The following is a 24,803-nucleotide window of genomic DNA, read 5'->3' as shown; positions in this document are numbered from 1 at the left end:
CTTTAAAAAATATCTACTGCCGCCATTGGATAACGCAATAACCAGACGGAGAGCTCGGTAACGATAATTGGAAGTCACACAAATAGAAAACAATATTCTACTCGTGCATCTTGCGAATGCTTAACGTTTTTTCCGACTTTGATGGCGCAGGAACTTCAGTCTATTTCTGATTCAGAAGATACGTTTCATTTTTTCTAAAATCAGGCCAGGTCTCAGAACAGAGATCAAACATAGTAACGCAAGCCTCCCACGCAGGTAATGGTTTTGTTGCAACTGCGTCCTTGACTTCGCTATAAATAAACTGCGCGAAAAATGCCGGTTTGTCAATTAAGGCAAATACTATCATGACTCATACAACAGATAAGCGTCGTCATTATTTAAAGTTCATGCACACGGTTCTAGTCTCGCGAGCGAGACATTATTTTTGACGTTAATAAAATGATTGAGATTTTCCAACATTATACTTTTCTCGTGGGTATGAAAATGGACTATCTGCTTACAATAAAGAACACATCACGAATAAAAATCCTTCGTACCAAAATCTTAAACCTCTAAGACATTTAAAACTAGGTATTATTTACATCTTCAAATCGATGTCTCATTAGCACCGGAGTCGAGGATGGGATATAAATGCGAGAAAAACCTTAATACTCTCGCCATCGTGATGATACTAAATAGATTCAACAATACTTTTGAAATTACGGGAATGTACCAGAGGCATTCATGACTGCCAAGCTTAATTATGAACCATGATCTGTTCATATTCGTCCGTACAATGAACTGGTCCGAGATTCAATAGATCAGCCAGTCGTAAAAACAGATGCACTTTGCAGCAAACAGTCTATTTACTCTATTAGACGTATTTTCTATTGCAAAACTGATGACTTATAAACAATTTTTGAAAGGGAAATTTTTAATATTCATGCACCAGGCATCAAATGCAAGCTAAAAGAGCAGATAAAAACAAAGGGAATAAAGGCCAACGTGGTTCAACAATAGCAGTGCTAGAGATAAATCTGATTAGCGACAGAGATTTTGGGAAGTTAATTCTCAATTGAGAGTCATTAAACGGAGAAGGGCCTAAATGCAATTGCCATTCGTAACTTTTCCAAAATCAAATAGAAAGGTGATCTATTTAAAAACCTGATAAGGTTTTTATTGAAATATTTTTTAACCTTATTAGGTTATGCTAGATGTCAGCGCTAATCGAAAGAAAAAAGAATACATTTGCATTGCGAGGAAAAGACAAAACTCGTCATCCTCGAAGGCAATAAAATCACTAAATGGACGTCACTCGTTTAAGACGCTTTGCTGAACACAGGTCAGCGACTTTCCTATATTAGCGTCCTAATCTGAATTAAGTGATCCAGACGAGCTAACTTCGATATTTCTACCCTTATTTCGTTTTATAAAAAGATATAATCTATCCTTAAAGTTCGAATACAAGCCAACAAGAATCTTTATAGGAGTATTTAAATACTACATTTTGCAGTCATATGCAGTTGGCTCATGAACTAAGCTTGTTTGTCCTTGTTATAATATGGAAGACGACGACATGAAGTGATACATAGCCAAACTTATACATTTGATTTATAAAACTAGAAGGCATTCATACATGGCAGGTATAAAATATTATTTAAAAAATTCACTATTTCTAACTTCACACATTCTGCAATTTAGTTTTTTTTCTTAAATGCGACTAATCGTTCACGTGCACGTAGAAGAGTCATGAAAAGACAACCGTAGATATCAGTCATGGTTATTTATTACCAAAAACATGTCGACCCAGAGGGAAAATGTTTCTTCTCAAGAAACGATTAACGTACTCAAAAATTAAACTATGAGTAATAAAAAAATATGAACATTAAACGACGGCAAGTCAATGAAACAAAAGATCTTTTCACGTTCGAGCACCTAAAATCTACCGATAATCAATGATTAGACAGAATGGGGCAGGAGCTAATAGAAATAAGCAACTGAATACAATCCAATTGAATGAATATCAAGATTCGAACTAATTCGTTCGAAATCAAAATTCCGAGTAGAATATTTGCAACACGAGCGTAAAAAATTATGATAAAATGAGTACTAAAATCAGAACTGCTCAAACGCAAGCCAATTCTAATATCAACATCGAAAGCAAGAGAAATTACTCGTTTCGGTATGATTCATGATAAATGTCCATTGTGACTGACAATGAAGGTTTGAAAGGAAAATATAAAGCGGTATTATGTGGAGCTCATGACGATAGTGTGCTGAACTTCTGTGAACAATTATTGGCGAGGATAAGGAATCGCGATCGACCGGAAATTTTGTTGTACTGTATACTACTGAGGCAAAATCAATAGAATATTCATATCAACGAATTACATTTTATATTCTAATACGAGGATGCGGTAGAAAACCAAGTCCTAATAAAGCGATTACTCTAATGATATTTGAGGCTTGACCGTCAGTGAGTAAGGTTTAGGCTGAAGGTTTAGAGTCTGGTCCTCTTGTTGGCGGGAGCTCTGGGCGTGGCGGGACTGGCAAGCGCCTTCCAACGCTCGTGCTGTAGCGCCGCGTCCAGACTTCCCGTCGCTGGAGTGCCGTCGCTGTTTCGCTTCACTCCTGACGCAATTAAATGCACTCGGTCAATTCACTGACGCAACTAAATCGAAATATTTACAAAAAAAAAAAAAAAAAGATCATGCGTGTTCAATAAATCAGTGCTAACTGACAAATTCAAAGGATATCTACTAAATCGAATTATTATATCAATAAAGCTAATATTAAGGCGAGCTAACTTATAACGTATTTTAATGCAAGATTTAATCATACGTAGTGCATGAATCTTTTTTGTAATTTGATAATCAGGTAAGAAGTGTATAAAAAGGTTGGTAGTTCTAGTTCGCAGTCAAATGGGCAATCAATACTAATTGAGAGAATGCGACTATTTTGTAGTTGAGATGTAGAATTGCACACTCCATATTAACTGCACATTTTACGCAGAAAACCAGACTGGGTTCTATCGGTTAAATCAGATACAACTCTGTCGCACAACCCACCAAATTTTTAATCGCTCTGGTTACACGAAAAAGATCAATGATACCGAATGTAAATTATGCCCACAGTAGGTCGACTTAGCAATCGAGTTAACAAAACACGAACATAATGAAATTCTGTTCCAAAAAATACCTGAGTTGGGCACAGCTAACGGGTCTCTCTGACGAAGAATCTCGACGTCTTGAAAGACGACCTGCGAGCCTCCTCCTGTTGTGGGTAGCACGTCACCCTGTTCGAGGACTCGGGTTATTTTCCCTAAAATCTAAGACTTATTCAACGTTGTTAATTCAACTAAACGCTACAAGATAGTAAAGAAAATTACTATAATTATTATTTTCAACTTCAAACTGGATGCAAGGAAAGTAGCAAGATTTGTATATTGATAAGATAACGTATTTCTTAGGATCAACAATTGTTTAAAAACGTAATTATGGATTAAAATGAAAAAGTTTGTGAACTGAATGAACGAAAAACCACGAGATTATTGGCAACAAAACCACACATCTGTAATATAAACGCTGTACTTCAAAATTCATGCCCTGAAATGCCATGCTTGTCAATGAAATCCCACGGACAATCAACACGAAAATCCGCCTTCAAACCACAAACTGACAAAAAATATTGCTATACATGTTATAAAGAATTAACGGTGAATGGATGGATACACTACCACACATAGAAGCAATGTCAGAAAAATGATCACAGCAGCCAACACACAATGTTCAAAAGCAAAAAAAAACTCAGTCAACACAAATTAGTGACACTGATACAAAGGAGAACTAATGAAATTTTGTTCAACGTTTGAAAACAAAAGGGTTTTTGATGCAAATTTTATAATCCTTTATTAGGTTTGTTATCCTTAGTAAGACTTTGATGAACATTGCCCGCAGCTTTAGTGACAGTTTAGAATTAGTCTTAAATTCTTGACACGGGCGTTTGCTACCTTATAGAGCTTAGTTTCTAGTTCGCCTTGAGAGTCCTGGTTTTGTGTGGTGAGACAATAATGAGTCACGCGGTCATTGTTGAGATCTTCGGAGCGCAGTTTGCTTATGGATCGTCGCTTGCCCAGCACAGGACGAAACACAGTGTTGGTGTCCAGCGTCTTGAGGATCATGAGTCAAAGATTGGGTAACGGTGTTATTAGGATGCAAAAAGTATTTGGGAATCGCAGTAGACAATTCTTCCGAATAATTATCTATCATTACCTACAGATGTCATGCCACGATGGAAAAATGAATGGATATTGAGTAAGGAACTTAGCATTATTTCCTGTAGAGGCATAGCCTTTACAGAGCAGCTAGAAAGAACGTAGACATGGATAAATTCATTCACTTGAATGGGAAAAGCATGGAAGCAAACAAATGAAGCTTTCATGCAATATGCAGGGTTTTAGATTGGTCATTCAATGTGTTTGAAGAGGACAAAATTAAGATGAAAATGAGTGAGGTTGTTTCAGCAGCCAGCGAAGAAATCGCTGGTTAGGAGGTAAATGTAAAAAAATCGAGGTAAGTCCCACAATATGAATGAAAAAGGGCGCTTCATCACAAAACGAAAAGCTTTGCAGATCTATAATGATAAAGAACGATCGTAAAATGTAGCATCAAAATCATGGAACGTGAGTAATCTGGATGTAAAAGCCGAAGCATTTGTTCCAGTAAATGAACTTTTTGTACCTTGAGGGGTCTGTGATCAAGTACGACATTGACGTTGCCTTGGGAGAATGATCGGCGGTGGCGAGGGTTGGATACAGCAGGGCCCTACAGTGAAGAAATGAGGGAGGCGTTGATGAATTAAACCTAAAATAAATTGTTGATTAATGATAATAGATAGTAATCGTAACTACTCCCACAGAATCAAATACAGTTTTTGTACTGATTATAATCTATAATTACTACATACTGCTAACAAATTTGGGTTTCACCATAGATGCGGAACTAAACTGTACCCGAAACAAGCCCAGCCATTAACAATGCTTCCAATAACCAACACATCAGAGTTTGAATCTTTTACATTAGATCAGTGGTTCTCAAACTTAATTGTGATCAAGTACCACACCGGAGGTCTCGTATAGTCACTAATACTACATATTGGTGGCAAATATTTACGATTATTTACATTAAATCTTCTCTTCATGCACCAATGGTAGAAGTAGGCGTACCCTCGGAAGTCGTTGAGATCACTCGAGCGCTATCTCTTGCAAATTGTTGTTGAATATTTTGTTACAGTAGTACATATTTTGTCGAGTAGAACATTACGAACTGAAAATCATGCACTTACTGAAAGCGTAAGGAACCACCAGAAAGTCCCTCGCCTATGATCAGTGGTACGCGTACCATTTGGACTAGAAACACTGCTTTAGATGCTACGCGTAATGGACTTCGATGAATAAAATATACCTACAAGCGATGTCAATGAAAACATTATCAACAGAGGAAAATGATCGGTTGATGAAAACATTATCAACAGAGGAAAATGATCGGTTGATGAAAACGAGATGAGAGAGATCGCCCGCTGATATGGAAGTTCGCCAGTCAGATGAAAGGGATCGTTAGTCAAGTTTATTAGATTAGATAGCATTGCAAGGGATTAAGTAAGAGTAAGCCAGTAATACGTACAGCGAGGCTCGGGACGGCGGAGGAAGGATGAGCAACCGTCCTGGCGCTCTGCCTGGTGATGGGGCGGTTGACGGGCGTGGCAGCCAGGGAACCACCACTGCTGCTACTGCTGTGGCCTTGGGCGAGTTGCTGCAGGGCTCGCACTTGCGTCAACACCATCTTCGTCTACAATAAACAAGAGCGATACTGGTAGCATTACAGCATATTTCTACCAATACTAAAGGCATGAATGCGTAACGGGCTTCTTCAGGGAGTGAAGAAACTGATACGGTAAAAGAAACTGATATGGTAAAATCTGAACAGCCAGATAAAGTCGAAATCAGATGTATATTGAAAATCTTTTCAAAACATTTCAAACACTGTGCATAGCAAAAGGAGCGTTTCAACTCAGAGTCGTTTAGAGCATAGAAATTCAGCAATAGGTTCCAATATGAATACTGAAAAAATATAAAACATGTCATTAAGACTAAACTGATATAACAAATTTAATCACAAAATATCAACTTCGAAGGAACGCAACTGCAGATAAGCTCTCACCATTCACGTCTTCCAGTGAGATTCAGTTTTCCAGCCACCAAAATACAAGATTCTCGTCATTAGTTTATGTCACTGACCTGATGTTCCTTGAGTCTATTCTTGAATTCCTTGTCAATCTTTTCCTTGTGCATTTCAAGTTTGTTGGTGAGCTTGGCTTTGATGCGCATCTTCTCAAGTTGCCCTTGATTCTGCGCCAAGGCACGTTCTTCCACCTGACAAAATATGTTAACGGAAATCATTGTAAAATGAGCAGAAATAAAAATTTAATTAGCGATGAAGGTAAGCGTTCAGGTTGAAAACTTATCCGTCATCGTCTTAGAAGCTCAAATATTCATAAGAGCGAGACTCGTAATTTCTTTTTCATCACAACTTACAATTTAATGCCTCATTATGAACATGACTGAAAAAAAGCATGAACAGAACACCAGACGACACGAAGATGGATAGATTTGAGAAACAAAAGAGAGTCAGGAAATGTCAGTAAAAGTAAGATAAAGTAAGAGAAATGATGTAGTTGATAATGACTTGTACGATCGTTGAGCGAGCGTTTCAATCTAAATAAACGCTAAGACTCAGCAATCAATCATTTTATAGGTGCTAGCTTAGACTCGCAGCCACCTTATGGCTGCAAGCTCTGTATAACACCAAATAATGCATGGCTCGGTAAAATTTTGTCAAAATGCGTTATATGTGAACGAGAAGAATGTTAGATGTTGTAACGAAATGTCTGGAGTCATCCAGACATTTCATTGCAACAAAATGACTGGATTAATCGTGGCAATAACTCCTTGAAAACGTATCGACGTTTGATAAAATGAAAATTCCAATGAATGTACACAAGACAATGTTTGTTGACGAGAAGGCAACATTACACTAGTATTAATTATGAACGCTTTTTTTCAGACTTATCTGGAGAAGAAAACATGTCTTCAAATAACGTTTTTGTGAAAACGAGAAAAAAAACATGAAAAAAGAGCATCTAATGAGTGACCAGCATCAAGATTACTTAAAATTAACTTACTATAGTGGTTACATAGCTGCAACAATGCTATTAATGTTTAGAGTTCCAATAAAGAAACGTTTTTTTTTAAACTTCAAGAAATTAACAGTAAACATGGCTCACTACAAGCTCACTTGCAACTAACAATTTCCTGAAACGTACCGCCTGATTGTAGTCCTCAACGAGCGTGTTGTAGTTGTTAAAGAGACTCTCGTTGACCGCCTCGGCATTTAGAAGGAGAGCCTCATACTCCTTAAGCTTGCGCTCCTCCGCAGCTCGCAGGGCATTTAGGCTGCTGTTACTCTGCCGGAGCATCAGGTTCTCTGCTTCTGCAGTCGCAACGCGTTCCGACACCGAATCAACTGTGAGGGGAACTTCGTTCAGGAAAGAGTTAAACAAATTTCAATCAAGATAAAATAGCTCACCAGTATTTTTTTGACCGAGGTGTGTTAATACATCACATGCTGCATCCAAAACGTGGACAGAAATAATAAATCGGATATTAGAGATAGAAAACTTTCCTTGACTAAGTAGTAGGTAGTAGAATAATGGCTTGCTTCTTATCACTCAAACAAGGACAATAATCAACAATAAGTGATAACCGCCAAGTTTCCTCAATCTTTTACCAATCTATAGAGAAGAATCCCAAGTTATGCATTGCTTTTTCAACAAAGAACGACGAATTAAGTGATAAAATGCATCGCATTTAATTCAAAACACACCGTTTGAACATGACAAATAATAGAGATATAATAAATTACCTAAAATTGAGGAATCAATAACAAAATTCACTGCACATTCTGAACATCAATACTAGGGGAGCATCTACCAAAGCAAAAGTTATGTTTCTAGCCTCCCAGGCACCTTTCACTCGTGTCTGCTGCAGCAATGTCTCCCGAGTAGCGATGCGTCGCTTCAAGAAGTTCTTCAGTTTGGCGAGCGTCTCAAGCCACGTGTCATCTGAGAGGGATGTGTCCGGCCACGCGGGGCTCAACGTGTATACCGGAGAGATGTCGATATCAAGTTCCTAGCAGATCAAAAAACACAACACAATAATACTTAGCTTCACTACCCATCAACAAACTAGAATATTAGTCATTAACTACTTAGTATAATCAAAGTGGACTATTGGAGAACAAGCAACAACACATTAGTTCATTCCATTCAAATCAATCGAATAATATTAGATCAACCTGCCGCACCTTGGCCTTGTCGAATCCTTCATTGATCATGTTTCTCCTGACTTCTCTGAAGAGGAAGTTAGCTCGGCGCCGGCCAGGGGGCAAAGCAATGACTTCGTTCCGCACCACTGATCGTTGTACCTGGACTTCACTTGCCAGCTCCGCGAATTTCATCACAGGCTAAAAAAGAGAAAAAAATACATTATAGTTAGGGATAGAAGCGAAGGGAAACTTCTGTATCAAGCAATGAAACGCAATAAATAGATTACTGGAAGCATCATCTTTGCCCCATGTCATTCTTCTTCGTATAGATGTAATGTTAAACTGATGCACAGGTTCAAATCTACTGATAAAATTAAAATGGACGGATACGGTATGTGTTATATGATAAAGAAAAGTAATATTCTTGTTCTTGGAGCCAATCGGCCTATGACTCTGTGAACAATGTGATACTGACACTACAATTTACTGATTAGTAATGCACCAACATAAAATCACAAACACAAACTCAGTGAGGCTCCCAATCAGGTCTTCAAAGAACATTATAAGCACAGACTTACCAGTGTTTCGTCATAATCAGAGGTTAGAGGGTTGACGCAGATCACCATCTTGACTTTGCCTTCTCCATCAAAGTAGTTTTTGAAATAGTGCGTAATCTTCGAGTCTCTGTAAGGCACCATGCGGTTGGCGTTGTTGAGTTGGTTGTCTCGCAGGACCTCGATACAGGTGCGCAGCATCATTAGAGTATTGTTGATGTTACCTAATGGAAAAAAATATGGATTGTATATTTTCTTGAAACAAAGTTTTAATTAATGTTAACAGGAAAATACGATTGATCGTTCCACGTTTGTCTCAGCTAAAACAGAAACTTACCAGCCTCCTTTATTCTTAGCCCTGCAGCGCCTGTTCTGCTGGTACGTTCTGACCCTGCCAGGTCTACAAGAGACAGCTGAGATATGCGTAGCGGTACGGTCGTCAGCACATCTTCCCCTTGCTCATCTAATGGGCACTGCAAACATGACCGAAGCATAGATTAGGAAACCAAAAATTAGTTTATTCTACATAAAATGACATAAATAAACAATTGTAGCCTTAAGTTTAATGAGAAGTTCTACGATTGCGAGACACAAAAGCTATGACTGCATGTCATTTCAAAACGGTATTCAAAATTCAAACCAAACGTCCAAAACTCAACAAATGTAAGGTAAATAATTTAAAATAAATAATCATAATGATGCACAGTTGACACCCTTGTTAGTGTGCACATGAGATCAAATTCTCTACCAAGAACTGCCTTACTTGAACAACTCTGATGGTGAATATGGAGTGAGATCGGGACGATTCAGCATTGAGGCTGGTGTGCGCAACTTTCCTGCGTTTCTGGCCTTTGCTTAGGAGCTCTAAAGCCTCTTCAGGACTTTTCACTTCAACCTCATTACAACCAAACACATACATGTTGCGCTGACCGTCCTCGCGTAAAATTTTGGTTTGGAGACTCCTTTGGCAAATTGAAAACAAGAATTATGTCAACAATCAGTTGGCCACATACAGAATAAAAAAAAAAACAGAAAAAAATTCGGCAATTCTTTGCTACGGATTACAGGATGATAAGAGCATCAGGGAACCAAATTTCAAAATTTTATTTCAGCAAACAAAAAGTAAATACCGGTACAGTTTCCTATTTAAAGAATGAATTATTTCCATTACCTTGATATAATGTAATTTAATTCTTACTTGGTCATATTTACACCAGATATATTCTCCAGGAGATCATAGATGTAATTATTATAGGCCTCAAGGTAGGTGATGAAGACTCCATAAACGTTGTCTTCATTGAGGCCATCAATGACGGTGGTCTCTGGCACACGGTCAGAGCTGCTGCTGGAAGAGCTGTTGCTTGCATTACGTCTGAGCAAACAAACATTCTGATTAGAAATAACTGATGCCAATACGACTATCAACTCTACAAATATCTTACACGGATGATGCTGCAGCTTTAGTGTCTATTATGATAGCAACTTTTATTTAAAACATTCTACTGAGCTCCTCTTCAGTGAGGAAAGTTTAACTGTTTTTTTTAGGTGATTTAAACAACAAGAAAATGAAGCAATACACTTAGAAGAACAATTTAAAAGCACTTACTTAGGTCTAGGATTCTTAAATTTGGAGAAAGCTTTTTGAATATTGGATGCAGCATCGAATTGCCGTCTATCAGACGAGGCATCAGCATCAGCCTGGATTTCAAAACCATTGAGGTGGTCAGGCTTCAGCATGTAGCGCTGGGACTGCCACTCACCAATGCTATTGAATATCACATCCAATGTGCGTCGTACTATGCCACCATCTTTGGCAGAACCCTGCACAGAATGAGGAATCTGAAGCAACTATTTCACAGACTGAAAAATATATTCAAGGCAGGAATTATAAGACTGGTTCCATAAGTGGTGCAAGGCACAAATATTAAGCCTAATGAACGATCCAACAGTCTCTCAGTAATGAATGGAAAATGAGAACTTGAAGTGTAAATAGATAATCTAAAAAAAATTGTAAGAGGATAACCTAATTCACCTGCATTGTGTGAGTCTTCCCTGATCCAGTGACACCATATGCAAAGAGCAGACCATTCTTGCCATTGAGAAGATCTGCAACCAATGGCTTAGCAACCTTGTCAAATATTTCTTTCTGCCCAGTCTGAGGTCCAAAGACCTCTTTGAATCGGTACTGTTGTTCCCTGCCACAACCAGAGCGTCCAATTGAGTTTGGTGGACTGATCTGCAAAATTAAAAATTGATTATTACCATTATTATTATCAAATTTTCATTCAACATATATTCCATATGAATAACAATAATGAGGAAGTCACATCTGTGTCATAATGAGGTTTCATAGTATTTACACTGCAGGCAATAAACCTTTTTTCACCAACCAAAATAGTTTTTGCTTAGGTATTGAGCTCTTGACCATCATCATACAATCGATTCACTCTGATGATTAATATAAACAATCTAACATACTTTGAGAGTGGTAGAGTCAACAACGCTGACGCAAGTTTCCAGCGAATCCACAGGACGAATGCGGCAGTAAACATCCACAGGGTCCTGGCCTCCTGCATTTTTCACATTATTGTTTTGCTCTGAATTTTGCTGAAGATGCTCCAGAGTATTTGGCTTAGGAGGCACTCGTGGCCTCATTGGTGTGCGGCTGTAGATTTTAAAATCTCATTTAAAAGGTATTGAATATGCAAGATATATAGAAAATTACACAATGTAAATTTTACAAATATAGTGGCATAAAAATAATCTAAAAGATGGCAGTGTGGCAATTCCTTCAACAAACTTCTCATACATTTTCAGAGTGACAAAAACCTGCCAACTAGTTCTATCTTAGCACAAAACAACATGGTAAACCAGAATAAGTCCACAGAGCTCTGAAGTGAGTGGCAAGGAAAATAACTGCACATCAGTTGCTTAGGCTTTCTCACTGCCATCAACTGAAGGTGATAACAATGAACTTTTGAAAATAAATATCACAGTTACAAACTTACAATGTGCTAAACTTCTTCTAAGAAGAGTCTAAATCTTGCTAAAAAGTTGGAGCGCAATAATGGAACAGTGGGTTGATCAAATTTCTAATTAATTCAATAACTTGATGAAATTTAGTAATCCCACAATTGTGTTTCAGGTCAAATATCATTAGTTGAATGTAATAAATAACATGTATTAAATCTTATTTATTTCTATTTACATTTTTTGGAGGAATAAATCATAGTTCAAGCTAATTACTTTTCATTTTACATTGCCCGGTGCACAATTACCTATACCCGGTATCTATGACATTCTATGCACAATTTTGTGATGAACGATGATGCATTAATTTTTTGTAAAGTGAAAATTTTTTTCGCTATGCAAGATAAAAATAATCAGAATTTTTTGTTGTTAATTGTTTTTTCATTAACTGGAGCCTTTGCTAATCAAGGTTCTACTGTAAATGCGTTTTTAGAGGTGTCCCTAATTACCCCAAGGGGTGAGCCTTATTACCTGGTCCTCTGATACCTTTTACCTTTTCAGCACATTTTCTCATTTATGGAAAAAAATGCACTATTGTGCTTGCCATGTCCATCTGTCTGTCCTTCCATGACTTCACGTTTTTGTCAATGAGAAAATGCGCGCTGTCACGCACAGCAGTGAGTACTGTGTTATATTTTTTTTTATTGAACGAGATATGCAAATTCTGTCAATCTCGTTTTTAAGCATGCACCTGTGTGCAACTTTTATGTAAGTAAAAAATGTTCTAATATGGTGGATATTTTTTTTCCCACAGACCTTAGTAGAGGTACGTTTCCAAAATCTCACTTTTCACACTTTTTCCATTCAGGGATTTTTTAGTGGTAGTAAACGTTTTTTTCAACTTACTTTATGCTACATAAATGGTAAAAATGTTGAATTTTCCACCACTATTTTTAGTTTTGCAATATTTTGATTAGTTTAGCTGCTACAACATTTCTACAAAATGTGGGACGACTGTCCCTTATTACCCCGCCCATCCCTTATTACCCCATTTGACAGTACTTACCCATCATTGTCAATAAACTTGCATCTTGCATAACAGGACCATCACATTTAAAATTTATCCAAAACATTCCACTTCAGAGCCAGGAATAGAACATACCTTCCAAGCTGTGATCATGGACTTACCACAATTTTCAGAGCCACATTTCCACTAGGTGAATTATCTCTCAGGATTGGAAAGATCTTACCTTCTCTAAAATAATTCAACTCCAATATCATTATTTTAGTGGGTATGAAATTTTGCAGCTCTAAAGTCAGGATTGCAAAAATCCAATTTTTTTTTTAAATATGGCAGCTCATAGTATCACATAATTTTGACAGGCGTGAAATTTTTTGGCTTTGAAAAAATCAGGGTATGCAGATGTATCATTTGATGATATTGCAAACTTGCGCAGTTCAGTACCATGCTCCTGCCAAAAATATCCAGCACAATGACTGCACCCAAGATGTTTTGTTGATGATTTCATAGCTGTAGTAAAGTGTGAAAACCATCTTCATACCTTCCAGGTTTTGAGCAATGCAATATTTTCCTGGTTGCATAGAGCCATTTCTGAGCCGCCAACTCATCTGTCAAGCTATGCAAACAAATTATACGAAACCTCAAATTTATACTAAACCTCAATTATACAACAGTGCTAGTGCTAACAAGAAATAGCACTAGGTACATTTTTCTTCACTTTAGAACTTTGAACAAATAAAACAAGTTATCATGAATCAAGTCCATTCTAATGGAAGAAACGGTTATAATGTTGTCCAATACAATTGCAGCTGTGCAACCATCAACAAAACCTTGGCCTTGGGTGTACACACCATCATTGTATTGGTGTAGTCATTCTGTAGAATATTTTGGTGGGAATGTGCCACTGAACCACAGTAGTTTGTGTGAAGACAAATGATACATTTGTGAGCTGCAATATTGTCAATCAAAGCAAAATTTATTACATTAGAGCTGTAAAATTCATGACTACCAAAATAATGATATTTGAGCAATAATATTTTCTAAAAAATAAAAATTTTCCAATCCATGTTGCAGTCATGTCTGAATGCAGTATAGCTACATGGTCTCTTTAACCCATGCTGTAAAATATGTCCTTTTAGACAGATATTGGCATCTCTACATCAGCCATCTTGACCTTAAATCAGCATGTGTGACCAACCACAGACTACAAATCAATCATCAGAACCATCATTACATGCATCTCCCTCTTGTTTTGATTGATGGGTCACTAAATGATTCTAATGGGCATGAATTGGTTCCAATTGTTGCACATCAACCATTTTGATTACAATTCTTTCTCATATGTGTGTGCTGATCATTGTGCATCAGCTGTATCAATCATTATGCCCACATGCCTGTGGAGATCTTCCTGCATCAGCTGTATGTAGCATTCACAATGCACATAGGTATGTCTGGCCAATCATCGCCCACTGGCCATATTCATCATAAAATACAATTGATGGAGAAACAATTAGTAATCAGTGTCTGCCTGGATTGTACTTGATCTTTGGGGTGATGAATTTAGCAGTGTTGACCAATGTTGTGCCATACTTTACTGTCTGCTTTTCAAGGAATGCCAAGGAATGCCCAATGGTCAGCTATAACTAATTGGACTAGGCCAACCACTGGCCACATATTATTTCTTACCCCAATTGAGTTCGCCTTTACCATGCCGCCCGTCATGAACTGACAGTCGAATTATTTACAATGTCTCTTTCCCATCATACAGGGTGCGCCTGAGAAACTTGCTTATTTGAAAAAATTCCTGCGCGGCGAGTTTTGCGGGTAGAGGGGCAAGAGCCATTAGCGGGGAAAGTTCCCAAGGGGAAGCAAAGGGGAAGGTTCCCAAGTTTGTTTCTTAAATAAATTTGCTGTTGTGCAAGAATTAACTGAACGCAATTTTGTTGCCCGTCAAATTGCATGTGAAATGCTGGTTGACAACCTGCCTGAAGACACGGTCTTTTTTTCAGTGACAAGGCTCACTTCCACATTTCTGGCTGCGTCAACAAGCAAAACATGCATTATTGGTGTGGCATAAGTCCACGTGAGCTTCACCAGAAGCCACTCAACTGTGAGCGAGTTACCATCTGGTGTGCGATGTTGATAATGGGAATAATTGGTCCTTATTTTTTTTTCATAAAACAAACGTGCAGTTACCGTTAATGGAGCTTGTTACAGCAACATGATTGAGGAAATTTTTTCCAAGTCTCCAAGAAATGAACATCATGTGGTTTCAGCAAAATGGAGCCACAGCACACACACAGCACGAGACTCAATGAATTTGTTGCGACAACATTTCCCCGACCGCCTCATCTCTCTCAGAGGCGATCTCCAATGGCCACCACGCTCTCCAGATTTGACTCCTTGCAATTTCTTTTTATGGGGTTACTTGAAATCTCTGGTTTATGTCGATTGAACATGGACCATAAGCACGCCTAGATAACAACATTCACGACGTCATTGCCAACATACCGATTGATATGTTGCAGAGTGGATACGAATATAAAAAAATTGACTTCATCAGTGTAAGCGCAATGTGGGTTGCCATTAATCTGATGTAATTTTTAGGACTATATAAAAAAATGGGAAATTGTATTCTCAAATAAAAAAATTTTAAACAGTCCTTGTAGTACTTTATTTTATTGACATTTCAAATAAGTAAGTTCCTCTGGCACACCCTGTACCGTAAACTGGGGTAACTTTGACTCCCGGGGTAACTTTGACCACTTTTCGTTTTTTTAACAAAAACCCCCAAAACTCAAAAACTATTTGGAATAGAAAAATTTTGTCAATGGGCATTGAAGGCCTTACACTGAGGCTACATAACACAATAGAAAAATTTAAAAAGTTTGCATATCTAATAGTAAAATTGTGACCCACGAAAAAAAGCTATTATTTAAAGCCTGTCGGAGTACCCCCTCCAATTTTTTTATTTATTGCCGAAATTACTCCAAGTTTTGATGCATTGTGGTCGAACTCCTCTAGTTATATATGCAAATGAAAAATTTTAGGAAAGTGTCATAGTTTGCAAATGGGGGGCGATGCCCCCCAATGGGGTAACTTTGACCACCCAATGGCAGCCATGACGGGGTAACATTGACCGGCTTAATAATTAATTTTAAATGACCATATACAACATATTTTATGTCTACTACACCTATTAATGTATTTTCTTTATGTTTCAGACTCTACAGACTTTAATTATTGTTAGATATAGAGTTTAAACTTGGTGTATCTTTTAAGTATTGACCTTAGTTCAACATGCCTAGGTCTTACAAACGTTCGAAGGGGGCTCGTACCTACCAGAATTACAGCGGAGATTTTGTTGATCAAGTAGTGCAGAAGATCAAAGACAAGGAATTAAGTTTGACAAAAGCTGCGAGTCAGTATGGCATTGGTAAGGGTGCTCTTTTCAACAGAGTGCATGGAAAAACTGTGCTTAGTCCTGGAAGACAGACTATTCTCTCACCGGTAGAGGAGGCGCTTATAGTGAAGAGGACTCTTCAGTGCAGTGACTATGGCTTCCCTCTCCAACCAATGGACTTACGCATCATAGTCAAAAGCTACCTTGATTCAGAGGGGCGCACTGTTCCCATGTTTTCTATGAATTTGCCAGGCCCAGACTGGGCCCTGTCCTTCATTAAGCGGCATAATGAGATCAGACAGAGAGTATCCAATGATATTAAAAGGAGCAGAGCCTTTGTAGGGGAGGCAGAGTTGAGGGATTACCATCAAAGGTTAACAATCGAGCTCCAGGGCATTCCTCCCAGTCATATCTTTAATTACGATGAGACAAACCTAGCAGACAATACCAGCGCCTCAAAATTCTTATATCGCAGAGGTGTCAAGTATCCTGACCGGGTTATTAATTTGAGCAAGAGCTGTGTCACGATGATGATGTGTGGATCTGCTGATGGTACATTGTTGCCACCATTCATAATATACAAAAGTGACAACCTCTACACATCATGGATACAAGGAGGTCCAAAAGGAGATCCTTGCTGTCATTTTCGCTGCTGTAAGAATGGTACACAATTCCATAACACAGCCAGTGGCTGGATGGATACTAATGCTTTCCAAAAGTGGTTTAGTGAACTCCTCTTGCCTCACCTTCAAAACCTGGATGGTCCCAAGGCTGTTATTGGTGATAATCTGAGTGCTCACTTCTTAGAAACTGTACTCAAACTAGCAGAAGACAATGACATCAAGTTTCTCTGCCTTCCCCCTAACTCCACTGATAAAACACAGCCACTGGATGTGGCCTTTTTTGGACCAATGAAGAAGGCCTGGAAACATGTCCTGGAGGAGTTCAAAGTAGAAAACGCATCTGTAAGCATAGTGAACAAGCAAGTCTTCCCAAGACAGGTGAACAAACTCTTCAAAGACCCTTCATTCTATCCAAACATTGAAAAAAATCTGAAAAGTGGCTTCAGGGCTACTGGGATTTTCCCCTTAGACTTAAATAACCTGCTTCGCAGATTGGGCAACACCCGTAGGGGTACTACTGGTAAAGATGCCACGCCTGTCTTATCACGGGCTACCAGTTGCTCTTCCCTTGTGATTGAAAATTCACCTGAAGCAAGCAGTCTTTCAAATACCTTTGTCAATTACCTTGAAGAGAAGAAGTTTCCAAAATGTGCTAGAGGAGCTCGTCGTGGAGGAAGAGGCGCAAAAATTCAACCTGGTTCTCGTGTTGTGTCAACAATAAGCCAAGATGAAGCTGAAGTATCTGGCCAATCCACTCTTGACATGCACCCTTCAACATCAAAAGATGCATTTGCATGTGCAGTTCAAAAGAATGTTAAGAGGAAATTGGATTTGCTTGCAAAAGGAGATAATGCTGAGTCAGAGAGCTCAGACATGGATACTGACCCAGATTCAGAAGAAATATATGCTGTCAGGCCTACACGCTCCAGAAGTGCCAGAGTATTGACACCAATGCTTTCACCAGCTGGCACACCATCGAAGGTGCAGAAAGAAATACCCTCTCCTACTTCTGGGACCCCTACAGCAGGTAATACAGGAACAGTTAGCTATTAGGTATGTTTATATCTTTAAAATATGTTCAAAAAGTGAAAATTTCTTGCTAGTTGTATGTTCATTGCTAAGAAGTTAATATTGTATTCCCTGTACAGGTACATCAGCAGGCACACCATCAAAGGTGCAGAAAGAAATACCCTCTCCTAGTTCTGGGACCCCTACAGTAGGTGATACATCTAACAACGTAAATCCCAACCCTACCAAGAAACTAAAAGCCACTGCTCCTATCAGTGCCACTGATGAAGGATCCTGTACCTCAACAACAACTAAAAGTAGTGCACTCAAAGTGGGTAGCTTTGTAATCACCAAAGTCTACGTCAACAACAGCAGTGACAAACATCGAAAATATTTAGCCACTGTTGATCAGTTTGATGAGACTGAGGTGTCTGTCACATTCCTCCATTCAAGTGAATCCAAGACTGTATTTACAGTGGCTAAAGATGACACAGCCTCAGTGGAGATGAAGGACATCTGTGAGATAATTGATGTGCCTTATAAGTTTAATAGTAGAGAGCAGTATGTGTTCAATGCTGCTCTTGATGTAAGTCTGTAGGCATTAGCTTAGGTCAGTGACTTTATGTTTATGACTTTAGCTTAGGTCAGTGACTTTACTAGTCTTTATTTACCAAAGGAACATTTTTACGTTTATGAAAAAGTCATTACGTTTATGGAAGAGTTATCATGTTCAGTTACAAAAGGAAGTTAGTGCATATATTTACAGAAGGAAGAGTTACGTACCGTAGCTATAATGTTTACCGGTATTTCTTTGAAATATGTTCAAAAAATGGATTTTTTTGCCACTTGTGTGTATTTTGCTCAAATGTGGTATTGTATTCCCTGTAAGTGAAGATAAATAAAGTGTATTGTTAAATACTTGCAAAATTATTACCATTGGGGGCAGCTTAAACCAAGATGGGGTGACTAAGACCACCCAATGGGGTTACTAAGACCACCCAAAGGGGTTACTAAGACCACCCGGTCCAAGATACCCCCAGAGCCGGGGTAAAAAAGACCAGCGATTTTTTTTAATTACATCAAAACTATGAGAGGCAGGAGCCTGCAATTTATGGTGAGTAAAGCTAGAGTATAGACCTGTATTTTGCATGTTTCAATTTAGGTTTAACTTATCTAGTAAAAAAATGGTATCATTTTGAAAAAAAAGTGGTCAAAGTTACCCCAGTTTACGGTACCTTCCTGTCCTTCCACAACGCCTCTATTTGAGCAGCTAGTATGCAGGATTTTCCCCCTGAGTATCAGCAGTCTTGATCATAACTATTTTTTGAGAAATAATAATTATAACAAGGAGGCTGGCTGATCAAGGAAAGCCAAGTATACCATACAATGGAGAATAAAAATTACAACCCATTTACATCTCGGAATAAAGTACCTATAAAAATTGCAGACTTAGTGAACAATAATATTCAAAGTTTCTTGAAATTTACTAATTTAAACTCTTTTAATTGAAAGTTTACATATTTTTTGTAACTGGCTGCCGCTTATAAATCAATTGCTGGGTAAGCATGGAAAAATCCATATATTTTTAATTTCCTCATTTACTCGCAATTTAAACCAATTTCTTATGCATGATAATGCAGGTTTCCAGGATACTTTACTAGTCTACATATAGGACTCAAAAATGAACTTGAGGGAGAGTCTAAAAAACTCTCTGCTTTGCCACTATGCTTTACTTGTCTACTTATAGGACTCAAAAATGAACTTGAGGGAGAGTCTAAAAAACTCTCTGCTTTGCCACTATGCGGAGTGTTGCCATCACGGCGTGATAGCAACTAGGGGGGGCGTGACACCCCTCCCCAGTGAGGAGTGAGTGATAGGAGTGTCCCAGCGATAGGAGTGTGGGGGCATGATGCCCCCCTATTTTGGCTGCGGGCAATCACGCCAACTCGCCAAGCAGTGTTATGTCCCAGTTTCTGACAGTAACTTTTTAGTGTGTTAGCTTACACCTCTGGAACTTCAGATTTGCGTATTTTAGAATCATTGTACATTTTTAAACTTAGGCCCAGTTTGAATTCAACTAGTTGGCTCCTATGCTCCTGGAATTAATTATGAATATAGGGTTTTTGTGCTCTGTTTTACTGTCTATACTTCATCATTTGTGAATTTAGATTTTGAATTTTTTCTGGGTTTTCAAGTTTCAAGGATTGTATCAATTTGTGACTTCTAATTTTGTGATTCTACGAACTAATGATGGAGCTGGATTTGGATGAAGTTGGCCATGTTAGGGTAAACACACCATATTCTGACACCTTATGGAAGTAGCAAGAAATAAATGGCTATAAATAGATCACCTTATGCGCAACTCCCGTTTGGATTAGTTTACGTCACTTTCAAAACACTACACTATGCGCCAGCAATGATGAAACATCACAAACTGTTGCCATATTTATTTAAAAGCCTTTAAAATTCAAAACTACAAAATTGCTGAATTAACACATGTAGTTCACAATATCTCAAGGAGTTCTTCAAGTTTAAGAATAGAGGCTAAAACTAAAAAAGTTGCATAAAACATTTTACTGAATAGAAGTTCTAGGTAAACAAAACAGAATGTTTTGGGCTATGCCCATCATCAGCTAGTAAAATACATCTGGAAATACATGGCAATCAATTTTAGTAAATAAATTTAGAAAATGATAAGGAAAGAAAGGAAAAAAACACAACTATTGACCTAGAATCGAAAGAGGAAAAGAGCTGGATTGGTTATTCAATTTAGGTTTAAGTTTATGGATGTAAAGACACTCTAAAATTCGTAGATCGGTTTGGCTGCTAGCGTTACAAAGAATTTCAAATTGATTGATGGACATGGGAGGAGCAAGTGAGCACTGTTCTGTTCTGTATGAAGTCTGACTGATGAATGAGGCGGCTGAGCAAGTGGACGCCCAGTACGGAAACTTCTTCCAGCATGTTCGGCAACTCTGGTGAAAAGTGCTCATGCGGTCATACCGACGTAGCTAGATGCACATTGTGCACAGCTGAAAGAATACACCAGAGAAGACCTTGATGCTAAAGGAAGTCTATCTTTGTAATTGAAAAAAGAACCTATTGTAAATTTATTTACCAAAATATATTTACCATTGCCAATCTCATTTGTCTTTATTTCTAAATTATCTGAATAGTAAACATATGAATATCAAGTTTACCATGGAACCTGAAGTAGAAAAAAAAATTATCATTTTTAGATTGTTTGGTTCATAGAGATGGCAATAGTTTTAAATGTTCGGTTTTTAGAAACAGTTCATTTTCTGGTTTAGGACTCAGTTTTTACAGTTTCTGTATCAGTTTTTACAGTTTCTGTACCTCTAGGTTTAAAATAAATCCTGTGAAGACATTGTTGTCCCGAGCTTTTAGAGTTTGTTCAAGCTATGTGTTTTTACATGACGAATTTGTATTTCTCAAAGAGTTTTTTCGCAACAACGGCTACTGTCTCTTATACACATCTAGATGTGTATAAGAGACAGCTTCTCGATGTCCCGAGGATTCATGGGGATTTGGTGGTATGCTCGGAGTAGGTCAATCTTTGAGAATATTTTCTTGTTGTGCAACTTTGGTGATACAGAATGGAGTAAAGGCAGAGGATATCGATCAACAACTGTAATTGCATTTAGATTGCGATAGTTGCCACAAACTCTCCACTCGCCAGGTTTGCTTTTGGGAACCATGTGGATTGGTGAAGAAAATGGTGATTTGGAAGGTCTAATAATGCCAGCATTGAGTAGAGTCTTGAATTCTTGTTTAGCTATCTTCAACTTTGCTTCTGACAAATGTCGTACTTTTGCGAATACTGGCTTGTCCGTAGTAAGTTCTATGGAGTGATGGACTTTGGGTGCAGGGATTTTGTTCCGAGATGAATTCGCTGGTAAAGTTAAAGTTTTGTATTCAAAGAGTTTTTTCGCAACAACGGCTATTCATCCTTTCTTATTGACAAACTCATTTCAAATATTTTATCTAAAAGGTACGACCCACCATCCATCACATTTGGCCCGTCCCTCAGAAAAATTTACCTGTCCTTTCCTTATTTCGGCCACCAATCCAAACGCATGAAAATTGATATCCAAAGGCTTCTCTCGGAATATTTCATCGGTATAGAGTTCAATATTATTTTGGTAAATAAATTTACAATAGGTTCTTTTTTCAATTACAAAGATAGACTTCCTTTAGCATCTAGGTCTTCTCTGGTGTATTCTTTCAGTTGTGCACAATGTGCATCTAGCTACGTCGGTATGACTGCACGAGCACTTTTCACCAGAGTTGCCGAACATGCTGGAAGAAGTTTCCGTACTGGGCGTCCACTTGCTCAGCCGCCTCATTCATCAGACTTCATACAGAACAGTGCTCACTTGCTCCTCCGTGTCCATCAATCAATCTAAAATTCTTTTCAACGCTAGCAGCCAAACCAATCTACGAATTTTAGAGTCTCTTTACATCCATAAACTTAAACCTAAATTGAATAACCAATCCAGCTCTTTTCCTCTTTTGCTTCTAGGTCAATAGTTGTGTTTTTTTTCCTTTCTTTCCTTATCATTTTCTAAATTCATTTACTAAAATTAATTTCCATGTATTTCCAGATGTATTTTACTAGCTGATGATGGGCATAGCCCGAAACATTCTGTTTTGTTTACCTAGGACTTCTATTCAGTAAAATGTTTTATGCAACTTTTTTAGTTTTAGCCTTTATTCTTAAAATTACGACATGTGTGTGACTAAATGCAGCATATTGTGAGACTAATTCTGACAGCGCTTCAAAATCATAATTCCACCGCTCTGTATTTGGAATTCCAATAACCTGTGTGAGCTGCATCAGAATATGACAGATAGGAACGAGCTGTGTGTGTAATTCCGAGCTTTGTCAGAATTAGGGTAAACGCGGTATATTCCGACACATTAAGGACGCATTGAGAAATGAAAAACTATAAAAAACTGTATGCGTTACGTAAGTTCTGTTGCCTTCACATGACTCAAAACACTTCACTACGCGTCAGCAACGATGAAACGTCACAAAATGTTGCCATATTTATTAAAAAGCCTTTAGAATGGAAACCTACCAAATCCCTATATTCCGTCACTTTGTGTGGCAATATTCGCCATGTGGTGAGTCGTATTGCGCTTCAAATTTAACTGATACGTATTGCCGACATCCACGTGTTCGAATTCCGTTTGCTGTGTGAGCTGTACAGCAATCCCTTGATTAGNAAGTAACCCCAAGAGCTGGGGTAACAAAGACCATCACTTTTTTTTAAATTACATAAAGACTATGAGAGGCAGGAGCCAGCAATTTATGGTGAGTGAAGCTAGAGTATAGACCTGTATTTTGCATGTTTCAATTCAAGTTTAATTTAGCTAGTAAAAAAATGGCATCAGTTATAAAGAAAAAAGTGGTCTAAGTTACCCCATTTTACGGTACTTTAATGGTCTACATATAGGACTCAAAAATGAACTTGAGGGAGAGTCTAAAGAACTCTCTGCTTTGCCACTATGAGTGGAAGCTGTGGAACTAAGACAAAGCGTAATTATGCCGTAATATAAAGGAAAAAGTTGAGAAGTGTTGAAATTACCCACAATGTTGATTGTCACTTTGTCGGAATATGGTGTGTTTATCCTAATCTATTTAGATGGTCTTTTTTCAATTTCTTCAGTGGAAAATCTACAAAGAATCTTATTTTTATCCACAATTTTCAAAAATCAACTACAAAACAGCTTATTACCCACAATTCTAATAAACTTCTGCCAACTGCCACATATTCCAAATTGGGTTTTATCCAGATTCCAGACTAATCTAGTGAAACTGAAATTGCTATCAAAACTGCATTGTTAGGCCATGAAATTGTAATTTTATTGAAATATGTTTACTTAGAGCCATACAATAGGCCTATATCCTAGCCCATAACTAGAATTAGAAACAATCCAATATTGTCTGGAGCCTAGGTACGTGACCCTAGCCTATGCATTTCAGTAAAACTGTAACGGTTCTCATTTAAAACCTTAATCCTTAGTCAGAGCCTAGCCTAATACTAATAGGTTTTTCCGTATTTGTGTTTAATCCAAGAATATTCCAACTAGGGATGAGCAACAGTCAGCTGTTTACTAACTTTACAGGGTAGCTGAGGCCTGCCTGGGCCGTCCGAGTAGCAGAGGGTACGAAATCATTGAATATCTTATGAGAAACTTCAGTCTTAAACAAATACTCAATGCAACTCATACTTACACGCTTTTCATGGCGAAACCGCGTCAGTAGATAGATTAGAAATTACACTCAAGATTTAGTCAAGACAGAAACAGGTAAATTTTGTTTGACGCCCTGCGGTTTCCAGTTCAAATTTTGCCTCTACTAAAATACAACCGGTAACTAGCCAATCACGATCGAGATGTCTACAAAAGAGCGTATGTGATGGTTCTCTAGTTTTAATGACGTAACAAACAAACAAACAAACTAATATATAAGATTTAAGTAACTAAAAGCTAGTGAGTGTTGGATTTACAACACTTCAATATCTGTTAGAAACCGATTGCAGGTTTAATATAGATGGGATTCAGGATTATTAAAAAATTTGACAAATCAAATTTGTTATATGATAAGTGGCAGCATACGAACACTTAATTTAGACATATACTGTCAATATTCAACTATTTTTGATCTATTATTGTTGTATTTGCATTTTAATCGCATAAAATATCTAAGAAAATTTGAATTCCTAATCTTCATATTCATTATTCATGACTTCCTCACAGCCACCCCATATTTTGGTATTTTTAAGGATATCACTAAATTATTTGAGAAGGCTCATTATTGATATTTAAAGAGCTTAA

The 24,803-nt window shown here is 37.8% G+C and overlaps 1 protein-coding gene across 3 annotated transcripts; it reads right to left on the bottom strand.

Moving 5' to 3' along the window:
* Positions 1 to 446: 446 nt before the first annotated feature.
* On the bottom strand, positions 447 to 24,382 carry LOC108676695 (kinesin-like protein KIF23). 3 transcript variants are annotated; one of them, XM_018164819.2, is made up of 17 exons: positions 24,202 to 24,382; positions 11,393 to 11,579; positions 10,947 to 11,150; positions 10,521 to 10,735; positions 10,113 to 10,286; positions 9,678 to 9,876; positions 9,252 to 9,387; positions 8,939 to 9,138; positions 8,400 to 8,558; positions 8,062 to 8,224; positions 7,360 to 7,559; positions 6,275 to 6,409; positions 5,661 to 5,825; positions 4,719 to 4,802; positions 3,989 to 4,147; positions 3,178 to 3,274; positions 447 to 2,610 (listed from the first exon to the last, which is right to left on the bottom strand). In XM_018164819.2, exons 1-17 carry the CDS (start codon positions 24,210 to 24,212, stop codon positions 2,480 to 2,482), a joined length of 2,619 nt encoding a protein of 872 aa, XP_018020308.1. In that variant the 5' UTR covers positions 24,213 to 24,382; the 3' UTR covers positions 447 to 2,479. The 3 variants fall into 3 exon arrangements, with proteins under 3 accessions (XP_018020308.1, XP_018020309.1, XP_018020311.1); XM_018164820.2 differs by lacking the exon at positions 3,989 to 4,147; XM_018164822.2 differs by lacking the exons at positions 3,989 to 4,147; positions 4,719 to 4,802.
* Between the last annotated feature and the right edge of the window lie 421 nt (positions 24,383 to 24,803).

Source organism: Hyalella azteca, unplaced genomic scaffold, assembly GCF_000764305.2.
Source record: "Hyalella azteca isolate HAZT.00-mixed unplaced genomic scaffold, Hazt_2.0.2 contig8774, whole genome shotgun sequence".
Lineage (NCBI taxonomy): Eukaryota > Metazoa > Arthropoda > Malacostraca > Amphipoda > Hyalellidae > Hyalella > Hyalella azteca.
This window is presented reverse-complemented; position numbering and strand designations above follow the sequence as displayed.

What these genes read in the sequence shown, in the direction of transcription:
- LOC108676695 (XM_018164819.2), bottom strand. An exon ending in CTGATTATGACGAAACACTG is followed by an intron (nt 8,559 to 8,938) that starts GTAAGTCTGTGC and finishes TCTCTTTTTTAG; the next exon opens with CCTGTGATGAAATTCGCGGA. An exon ending in GTTAGCTGTGCCCAACTCAG is followed by an intron (nt 2,611 to 3,177) that starts GTATTTTTTGGA and finishes TAATTGCGTCAG; the next exon opens with GAGTGAAGCGAAACAGCGAC.